The 11213-nt window shown below is 37.8% G+C and overlaps 3 protein-coding genes across 3 annotated transcripts in view; 2 read left to right on the top strand and 1 right to left on the bottom strand.

Moving 5' to 3' along the window:
* The first annotated feature begins 1072 nt into the window (after positions 1-1072).
* On the top strand, positions 1073-4646 carry LOC112588964 (uncharacterized). The gene is made up of 3 exons (XM_025300402.1): positions 1073-1822; positions 2876-3060; positions 3826-4646. The coding sequence occupies exons 1-3, from the start codon at positions 1774-1776 to the stop codon at positions 4105-4107; spliced, it is 516 nt and encodes a 171-aa protein (XP_025156187.1). The 5' UTR covers positions 1073-1773; the 3' UTR covers positions 4108-4646.
* Positions 4647-7636: 2990 nt separating this feature from the next.
* LOC105188628 (uncharacterized) lies at positions 7637-9164 on the top strand. Its single transcript, XM_011150186.3, has 4 exons — positions 7637-7815; positions 8239-8320; positions 8388-8559; positions 8689-9164. The coding sequence occupies exons 1-4, from the start codon at positions 7792-7794 to the stop codon at positions 8978-8980; spliced, it is 570 nt and encodes a 189-aa protein (XP_011148488.1). The 5' UTR covers positions 7637-7791; the 3' UTR covers positions 8981-9164.
* Positions 9165-9191: 27 nt separating this feature from the next.
* Positions 9192-11213, bottom strand: part of Pkn (serine/threonine-protein kinase N) — a 37813-nt gene continuing 35791 nt past the window's right edge. The window contains exon 20 of the mRNA XM_025300406.1: positions 9192-10315. Within this exon, the coding sequence (XP_025156191.1) occupies positions 10290-10315 (26 nt within the window). The 3' untranslated portion in view covers positions 9192-10289. The remainder of the gene's footprint in view (positions 10316-11213) is intronic.

Here is an 11213-nt window from a genome sequence, read left to right as displayed (position 1 = left end):
GTAAAGCGCTTTGGTGTCGCAAGATTTAAGTAGGCGCACCTTAGAGTAACGTACGACTGTCACTTTTCCTACGCAATGACGACGTGAGTATGATCGAGAAGGGAGAAAGAGTGTGTCACTCGACGGTATCGTTCATTCCGATCCGAAGCCGCGCGCGCGGCAGCAGAGAGAAGACGAGACGTGCAAAGATGGCGAAGCTGTTTTCGACGTCCTCGTGTCTTCGCTCGGCTGGCGTTTCGAGGGGCTGCATTCGTTCGCCCGTTGCTTTCCTGTCGCTGAATCAGTGTAACGTCTGTTAGTCGGATGTGCGGAAATGCCCCACAGAGCCTCGCTGCGAGCATTTCTCCATCACTACGCCGCGGTTCTCGCTGGAACTAAACGGTCAAGAATCGCGTCGTTCTGTGTGAAATACCGTCTCCATTGTGTAACGCTATGTTCAATACGTGGAGTAACGCTTCCGCAAAATGGTATTTTTTTTCTTTTCTTCTTTTTTTTTCTTTTTTTTTACGACGCTTCATTACGTTTTCTAACAACAACGTTTTTTCAACAACGTGGCCATGTATTTATACGTGACGACAGAATAATGCATATTTCCTTCTCTTCTTCTTACCTTTTCTTAATCATACGCGGTGATCGCGAAATATACATAATGAGCGTACAAAAAATACTAGCAACAACGCGAGCGCGTGCAACGCGCCGTTACAAAAGACGAAAGAATCATCAAAGTGGCAGTAGTACATTCTTCCGTTTCGGATATCTGCACTTCCGGCGAAAGGTTGTGAAACGAAGTCGACGGTTCTTAAACCTGCAGAGCGTCCGCGTATCGTGAGAGTTTAAAGAGATACGCGTTGACGTGTCTGCAATTAAAAGAACGAGAATATCCCTCTCTTTCTCTCTCTCTCTCTCTCTCTCTTTCTCTCTCTCTCTCTCTCTCTCTCTCTCTCTCCGTTGCTCAATGCATTTGTTACATAAGATACTTCGTTTCACATCGCCGCTGCTGTTACTTCTGTTTTTTTTTTCTTTTTTCTTTAATTCCTTTCAACGCGCGCGTTAAATACATCGCGCGTGTGTGATACATTGTTATTGTTGTTGTTGCTGTTGTTGTTACTGTGGCACATGAACAAGGCATGCACGCCAGTCAGGCATGAGAAGCAGATATCCCGCTTCGGTCGATTCTCAGCGTCACGTTTCAATCGCGCCGCACGATTATTATTATCATCACGGTTCTCTTGATTTTCTCGTAAGCAGCAACGACAGAACGTGTAATTCTCGAGAGGGAAAGTAGCAGATACATTGTTGGGCTAACTTCTGACACGTCACTAATCTCCCCCCGAGCCCTCCCGTCTATCCTCTCCCGTATACGACGCTGATTGAACCTTCATTAACTGTACGGAATAATTACTTATATCGCGATGCGCGAGAAGATACGCATACTCGACAGCTAACACACGCAACGAAAGAGAGAGAGAGAGAGAGAGAGAGAGAGAGAGCACGAAGGATTGCGATTAATTATTACCGGGCTCAATTCAGATTTGTCATTCAACAGAAGCTATAGCTGCGTTCGAGTGCAATTATGCGGCGACTTGGCGTAATTAGTATGTATTTTTCCGATCGGTATCGCGCGTGCGTATATGCGTAAGCTAAAAAACCGCGAGTCCTTTTTCTTGTCGCTCGCTCTTTCTCGCTACGTGACTCTGTGCTAACCCGCTCGCGATCAACTCACTTCAACGCTGCTCCCCATCTCCCGCTGCCTGTGCGAGACAGTCTCACAAAATGATTTTCTATTTTCTTTCAGAAATAAAAGCAAGGAAAAAGCATGCAGGTAAGACAGACGTTTTGTGGCTTTCGTTTTAGAGCAGGGACTAACTTAGCGTGCATGCGAGAGAGCAACGAGCCCAGTAGAGACATTAACATCGTAGTTGTACATCCTCCATAGACCAGAGTACCTCTCTTTTGCGTAGAACATGTCGAAGAGTCGGAGTCTCCCTCTTGACGGACCCACGTTGCGATCGATTCCATTTACGTATACTTGCGCGTGTAATTACGGCAACATTATACGCGATATCACCGCGAATCCGAGTGACAGTACATAGGCGCGTAATTGGCCGGAGCGCGCTTTCTTCGCACGCTTCGTGTCGTCGCTTGAGTCTCGTCGCTTGATGCGTTTGAGCGTGTTAAACGCGTGTCTAGACGAATTAACCAATAAACGTGATTCAAGACAACAAGAAGCGCGCGACGGGAGCTTCAGCCAGTTACACGCTTGTGCGCGCGTCGGAAAAAAAAAAGAAAACACCGTCGGATCTGCGGTGATCTTTAACACGCTGACTGCCACATCGATTTGCATCAATTATCCCAATATGCTCGAGTCACCAGAGAGAAATCGCGGTAAATAGATTCACGTGCATTCGCCAGCTCGTTTCATCGTCTCGCTATTGGCTGCGTATTTAATTTCTTTTGCGACTAATGACGCGTACATTGACGAGACTCGCGCGGCAGTGTCATAGCTCGTGGTCGTTCGCTGCTGGTCTCCCCATGGCGGTCAACGTATTGCCGCACTGGGTCGATCAGGAAGTTCCTCCGGGGGATTTCCGCCGTTTATTTACCTCGGGAAATTTGAAGAAACTTTCCGATCAGTCCGATAAAAAATTCCACCGGTGAGATACGCGAAGCAGCCAGCAGCAGCCGGGTGGGTCCGCGTGTATATTCTTCCGCCATGCTGCACGAGTCGTGTCTGAAGTGTGAGGCTAGAACAGTCACGAGAGAGAGAGAGAGAGAGAGAGAGAGAGAGAGAGAGAGAGAGAGAGAGAGAGAGAGAGAGAGAGAGAGAGAGAGAGCGGTAATGACGCTGTAACCGTGCGATTGATTGAATATACAGAGAAAGATCTTGGTTTCCTACGAATTGGCTCGTTGAACGTTCGCGTGAAACGTACGACGGAAGCCTTCAGCCAGTTCCTGGGTGTGGCAACTAGCAGCAGCAGCAGCAACAACAACAACAACACGGCCGCCAGCAACAACAACGAGAAGATCCACAAGTCGTGGGGATCCGCGGATAACGTTCAGGTATTATTTTCTCGGCTACACCGTATCTCCGGCTGACGCGTCGGCACGTTCTCGGTAATATGGGCTCCCCCAACAGGAAGTACCGATCTCTCGTTTTGCTAATAACTAAGGCGGAGGAAAGGTACGCACGCGCGGGTGGTACCGCGGGTGCGACAATAAAGCCGCGGGTGCGCGCGAGTAATCTATCGTCGATTAACCCTCGGCCGCTCTTTTTTTATCGCGCCTCTTGGAGAGAGCCAGCCGGCCGGTCTCCTCTTTTCAGCCGTGCGCTGATTGCGGAATTTTTGCGTACGAGCGCTTCGAAGACCGTCCTCATCCGCGAGTGCGAGCGAATCTATCGTCGATTGGTTTTCAGTCAGATTTATTAATCCCTTTCGTTCCGCCTTTCGGCAGATACGGCTTGGCTTTCTTAATTTTAGATACGCAGATTAGATGCGCAGCCCGTGCGAACATTTTAAAACGCGTCGCGTTAATTGCTGCCGATCGACATCGACATCGCGAGAAAGTTTAAGACGCTGAAACGTTCCCGGATTCTCAGACTTCCACGGCTGGAGGACCGACGGAATTCTCGTGGTGACCTCAGCTCTCTCTTTCTCTCTCTCTCTCTCTCTTGAGATAAGATCAAGCGGGGAAAAAATATATTCGAATCGCTCGTGTTGACCGGCAAAAAGGACCGCCTGGACACTCACGGTCCGCGATAATAGCGTGCGATCTCCCCTTCGTCTCGTCCTAATCTCTCGCTATGTTACGTTTGCGATTCCCAAGCTGGACCAGAAGATGATGCCACCGCCCAAGTACGCGCCCATCAAGAAGCGCAGGAGCCGGCGGGCGCAGGATTTCGGGCCGTCGCGAGGTCAGCAAGCGGCCAGTCAGCCGACCACTCCGTTGCTGCAGGGCAAGGTCAGCCGACTGAACAACCAGGCCGTTCAACGTCGACCGACGTCTACGATGTCCGTCAACGTCGTGCCCGGTATCCAGCAGAACGATTCGGACTCGGACACGGCGTGCGGCTTCGACTCCGCGTGGCGAGGATCCGCTCAGCTGTAGATAGTCCGTCATTTCTGGAATTTACATCACACTTGCGCTTTTAGTGGATAATGATTTTTTGTTTAGTTTTGTTTTCTGTGGAGAAAGAAATGGACATACCGAGGCGCGCGCGAAGGGCTTCAATTTCCCACTAGGGAAGCTCCAGGGGCTTTCCAGGGTGGTCGTTTTTTTACATTACAACATCGTAAATAGGAATGTGTTCGTATAGTAATAATTGCGACATTGCAACAAAGTTCGCATTAATAATTTCTTTCCCGATGTAGAACGACTCTTGGTCCACACGCGGGACGATAGCGTTTTCTAGTTCTCTTTTAGGTTTCAAATTAGCTGTTCAAATTACTGCTGTTGTGCTCAACTTTTTTAACGCAAAGTGTCTAATATAATGGAGATTGTCTTTAAAGTCTTTAAGACTTGTGTAACTTTTATCAGTGACTTATCTTTGGTTTCTATCATTAAATTGTTCTTTTCGATAACACACATTGCGCATTTAAATAAGTTTTACGTTGTATAGCAAGTTTTATATATGTATCTTTCCTCTTTTTATATTAATTAAAATATGTAAGTCAAGTTTCAGTAAAATATATATATATATATACACGTTTTTATAAATTACATATTTTACAAATTGTGCTGAATTTAAGAAACTATAAGACATATAATATTTCAGGTGAGAATACGCTTATCTATATTATGAAATATGTGAAACGAAAATATATATTTATTAAATACACAAAATGAAATTTTATGATTCCTATTAATATAATATGTGCGAGTATTCATTTTTTTACCTTTGAGGTAAGGTGGTAAGTTTATATATATTATTGGGCTTTAAAAATATAAAAATATTTCAAACGCGCGCATTCTCTCGAAAATATTTTATTTATTATATTTAATTTAATTTTATATATTATAGAAAAGCATTAAAAAATCAATAATTTTATGAAAATGTGTATTAGTACATGTGTGTTAATTCACAGCTTAGGAAAAGAAATTAGTAATACGGCGTTATAAGCTGATTGTGCAAGTATTGATACAGGATGAAAGAAACAGAAGGTAATGTCAGATCCTTACATGGTAGCCACTCAGCGTCTGATTCCTGGAACCTCTCGTGCCAGTACCGACTTCGCGGCAGAATGCCGACGGTGGGCACATACCTTACGTCAGTAACTGTTTTACTTATCAGAAGTCACACGAGTGCTCTGATTAATAGTACTAATTAATATAATACATTATACTACATTATTTTGTATTATGTTATGTTATGTTAAAACAAACGATTTGGAAATACATGTAATGTATAGTTAATATATTCCGTATATTTAAAACATATATTTTGCATTATGTAGTATAGTATTATATAAATGTTAATATTATATATATTATCTTATATTCGTCTATATTTTATAGTAATCTATTGTACAATATTATATTAAATTTATTCTACACTCATAAAAAAATAAATTATTCCTATATAATACTCCTTTTTTGTTGAAACCTCCTTCCTCTACATACTTTTACAAACGAACCACTTCCTCGCTCATTATATTTATTTGGTAAAAATTTGCTAAAACTAGGAATATTGTAATTTTCATTTTTCGGAAATCCACACTTTAATATCAGGAGAATATAATCAGCGAAGAGGTGTCTGGAATTTCTGGCGGGAAATTTAATTTCGGCTCTTGCTACCAGCCGCGGGGCCGCGCCGCCGTCGCTCGGCTTCTTGGCTCGCCTCGTGCCGGCGACCGATCGTCGTCGCCGTCACGGCAGTAACGGGGATGAGTTATTAGTCGGCTCTCCCGTTACATAGCTGTGTTCCGATATCCACTGCTACTAAAAATTTATAACTCGTGTCACGTATATTATAGAGTTTCGGTACTGACAGTGAATATCGGAACGTAGCTTTCCTTCCTTCCTTCCTTCCTTCCTTCCTTCTTTCCTTCCTTGCTTCCTTCCTTCCTTCCTTCCTTCCTTCCTTCCTTCCTTCCTTCCTTCCTTCCTTCCTTCCTTCCTTCCTTCCTTCCTTCCTTCCTTCCTTCCTTCCTTCCTTCCTTCCTTCCTTCCTTCCTTCCTTCCTTCCTTCTGGAAAGAAGACTCGAGATCCATTTATGAAATAAGGTGGCCTTGGAGATCCAAGGAATCCATCGAGGCTTCCTCTATCCTTAAGATAAGGAAGGGCTATGAATACGGGTATTAGACATCCTCTGAATGTCTTTCGAATATCCTTAATATTATATAATTTATAAATGAGCATACAATAATACGTGTGATCTATCATTATTTTTAACACTTTATTATCAATCACACATTTAAATTAATCTAAAAATATGTATTACAATAATATATTTTTACTTCGAGGTAAAATATGAAAAAATATTAGTTTTATAGGATTGATATAAAAATCATAAAAATATAAATAAATTTCTTTACTTGTATTTTACTTACTGTATACCAGTTGCAAATCTAATAGTTCCCTGTTCCCTTTCACGTGTTAACAATGGTCCTTTGTTGTTCCTTTTTTACCAATCGCATAACTAAATGAGATTAAAGTCACTAGAAAGAATAGTATAATTTTTCATGTTTTAATCACATCGTTCGATAGTTGAAAATTTTCATGGAAATACACAACTTACATGTGAAGAAGGACATAGATGAGCAAGTTGAAAGTTCACATGAAATATTTCACGTTTTGAGAATTTACATTTCACGGTTAACGTTTAAATCAGTCATTATATTTACATACATTATATTATTATATTACATTACAACTATAAATTTTGGCTGCATAATGTTTATTAGTACGTTATACTTTACATTTTATATACTATAATTATATGTATATGTTAATTATTTATATTACAGAAATATTACTTTTCACTTTTTTACAATTCACATTCCATGTGAAAATATTTACAGTGCGAAGTGAAAAATGAAGAAGAAATTCACGTGAAAGACTTATGATCGCTACCCTGGAGAATATAATGAGCGAAGAGGTATCCGGAATTTATGACGGGAAATTCAACTTTCCTCAGGTTCTCGATTTTCTCATTTTGTAACAAGAGAATATAATGGTGGAAGGGGTATCCGGAATTTTTGGCGGGAAATTAATTTTTCTCAGTTTCTCGATTTTCGCATTTTGTAATAGAAGAATATAATGAGCAAAGGGGTATCCGGATTTTCTGACGGGAAATTTAAAAATCTCTAAATTTTCCCAGTTTAGTCATTTTCATCTTTTTGTATCAGGAGATTGGTATAAGGAGCAAAAAGTAAGCATGAAATTCCACCGGGAAATTACAAATTAAAACTTAAATTTTTTTAGTTTCCTAGCATCCGCCTTCTCGTACGACGAGAATAGAAACTCACTCATGGACTTAACGCGGAACAGAACCACAAAATGGTGGACATTACCTCTTATCCACTGAGAAAGAGACATTGACTACGTAGTTCATACCTATGAGATGGAAATTGAGGAACCTCATAAGAGCATTGCAGAAAAATTGCTACTATTATCACTCTCAGACTACTTTCTGTCTATGCCTATATTTATACCATTTATACTGTGCGCTACATATATATAAGAAATGTTTTTCTCAAATTCGTGTAAACAAGTGCCTTAGGAAACACAGCTGCTTTTGGCAGTGCTAAAAAGTCACGTTTTCTGCTTTTATACTTTGAAGTTATAGCAGAATGTATGACATATGTCATCCTGCAGTGAGTAACTATTCTATTAAATATTCTTCCGAGTATTTTATTTATATAAAATATTAATTTATACCATTCCTTTCTATAAGTTTAAATTTTGCTGGACAAAACTGCATGTATAACTTTAAAAAGTATAAATATTCAGAGTACGCAAACTGACACAATATTCCTATATGTATTGTAATTAAGTTATTATAATTTCCTAATTATATACATAATCATTAAATTATTTATGAAGATTTTTCACAGAAGTGAGAACAATATTTCAAAGTTGTAACCTTTCATTGTAACGGCTTTATGTTAATATTCAAAAATTATGTATATATATATATATATATATATAGTAACTATAAATAACTTAATTATATTATATCAAAGCTACTATGCCAATCTATACGAGATTTTTTACCTTGCAATTATTGATATTTTCAGTATTATGAGCTATGCAAATTTGGCTGCAATGATGCAGTAAAAACCAGTATTGCCTTTTATGTTTACATTGAGCTATGTGAAGGTAATATATTCAAGTCATGGTAGAATAATGGAATAAATATAGAAATTCTTATGTTTATGATTTACAGTAAAATGTTTTTGGGATGTCAAATACAATTACAATGAGGAACTTAACCTATTCTATTTCGAAGTTAAGAAGAAACAAAATTCTCCATCGGAGATCTATATACCTTGGGCAAGCAAATATAACATTTCTCTTAGTAAAATTGAGCAGATACAAAATGTGTTACAAAGTGAACGGTAATTTTTACTTTACTACTAAAATGTGTAATGTACAATATATGTTATGTATATTTCTTATGTTCCAACAATATATTGTTATTAATTGGTAATAGTACCCATTATAAGCAAACTTTGATTTATCAACAGATTAACATTTATCTTCAAATCTGAAGATAGTAGTAGTATCAGCTACACAGTAACTAAAGGTCTCATAAAGCCAGCATCACCTGAAACAACAAAACAACGAAAGGAAAAGGAAGAAAAGAAATATGAATTGGAGATAGAAATTCGTAAAAATACATCACATTTATATGAGTTGGCAAAAAGTCTTTGCGAAAATAAGGATCAAAATTGCAATGATATGTCAGAGAGTTCTGGAGAATCTGTTAATACAGATTCCACTGTAAAACTTATAGATATTGATAACAGTGCAGAATAAAAAAATATGGATTCTTAAATATCATTTCAGTTGGAAAAGAGGAAAAAAGCAAAAACTTTTTTTCACATTATATCACGTTGTAAATACAAGAGTAGCTTCTAACATATCTGTGATAGATATCATTTCGTTTATAATAAGATTCATAATAAACTATATGGGTGGCAAAAATGTGTATTAGAAACAAAAGTACATATTTTTCAATATTTAATTTTATTCTTTTAAAGTAATTTTTATATATGCGTATATAATATGAATTTCGAGTATACTTCGAAGGATTGCGTAATTATTTAAAGTGATATGTAATAAGCTGCCACTGCAAATATATCTGCATTAAATAAATTAATCCTTACAAGAGTCTGTCTGCATCTACCACATTATTCGTGTACTAATTAGTAGATGCTACAAAATATACGAGGCACATAATTTTTTTTATTATAAAACTAACGATAAATATATAGCGAATATTTTCTCTAACCAAGATTTTTTATATTTAGTATAACGCTATATAATTATGTATATATATAAAAAAAAGGCTAGTTAACGAAATAATCGCCTAATAAAGATTGCTATGAATTAAGAGAGAGAATAAGTCTATCTACACAAAAAAAAACCATACGCGATATTTTTATATATATTATATACATATTTAAAACGTGCCGTTCTCCTTTAGACCACACCATATATCCTAAATCGTGAAAATGATCTTGCGTGTAATATCAGTGGTAAAATAATTTGCTCATGATACCTTCTCTAACTATATCGAGTTACACATACGCTTCAAAACACAAAATACAAAATGGTATTATCACGACATAAAAATACTTTTACCATATGAAATTGTTTACAAGGTCTTCAAAAGTATTACACTTTGGCAGTTGAAAGTAGCTTAAAAAGAATGGTATCGGTAGAACATTTAACCCGTGTAAGATATAAAAAAATAACACATCGGTGGACATCTACACAGTGGTCTTGTGTCTGCAAAATATACAAACAATTTCGATATAAAGTTGATTTAAATTTGGGGTCCTCATATTCCATTCCAAATTGCCATATCATTGAAGGGAATTAGACTCGTGTCTCTTACGCAATGCGACATTGTTCGATGCACGATAAATGCCGCCGTGCCGCACTTTTCTCTGCCTGTTTTATCACCAAACGTCCTTTCGCGCAAATTTTATATTTTTCATTTCAGGATCACACAATATATGTATGTTTCATCATCAAAAATATTAAGTTTAAGGACTTACGTATATTAACCATATATAAAACAGGCACGTGAAAGATCCTGCTATTATCCGCACCTTCCAAATTACTTGCCAGTGTGTCCAAGACTGACTGAAAGTATTTTAGAAATATCTAAAATACTCGTTCCTGCATATATGCGTATCAATTATGTATAAAATAGATACCAAAGTGACTATTATATAGTTTATAATTGCAGTAAGGCAACTAGAGCTCGAGAGGTACTCGAATCTATATCACTAGTGATACAGTTTAACTTCATATTATAATGCTTGATAGTAAAACATGTCACAAATAGTTCTGGTAATTACATGTATACTAGCGCCTTGTTAATGTTAAAACAGCACAATGTCGCAAATAAAACTTGGTAAGTTTCATTTGATATGATAGATCTCACGCGATATCAATCTATAATTAATAGAAACCAGTTGAAGAACATCGCGATTGTCTTGAATAGTTGAACGCGCGTGCGCGCGAGTCTGGAATAGTAATTAAATTTATACATAATCATCTTGCAAAATTTACCAAGCTTTATTTGAGATACTCTTTTTTTTTATCTGTATTTTCGTACGGTCCACAACTCAATATTCAATTCCAGTTTACATATAGCGACAAATGACAAATCGAAAAGATTATATACAATATAGGATTACATTCATATTTTGATAATATCCAAAGGGTTTTCTAATTATATTGCATATTATCAAAAATCGTTTGACCACATGTAGGCACCTTTCAGAAAATGAGCGTAAGTATTATTTAGATTACGCGTAGGTTGTGTTTGTATCTGCATGTATCTGCAGAAGTTTCATAAACAATTGAAATCCTACAACTTCTAGTAGAGTTACAATATACGCACACAAACACACACACACACAGAACATTGGTAAAGAAACGGTTCTATGAAAGTATTACAAGGAGCATTAATCTAAAGGTTACAAATAGCCAAATACAGTTCTTTTGAAAAGGAATTTAAACGTAACGAGGAAAA

Source organism: Harpegnathos saltator, unplaced genomic scaffold (assembly GCF_003227715.2).
Source record: "Harpegnathos saltator strain DR-91 unplaced genomic scaffold, Hsal_v8.6 scaffold360, whole genome shotgun sequence".
Taxonomy (NCBI): domain Eukaryota; kingdom Metazoa; phylum Arthropoda; class Insecta; order Hymenoptera; family Formicidae; genus Harpegnathos; species Harpegnathos saltator.
This window is presented reverse-complemented; position numbering and strand designations above follow the sequence as displayed.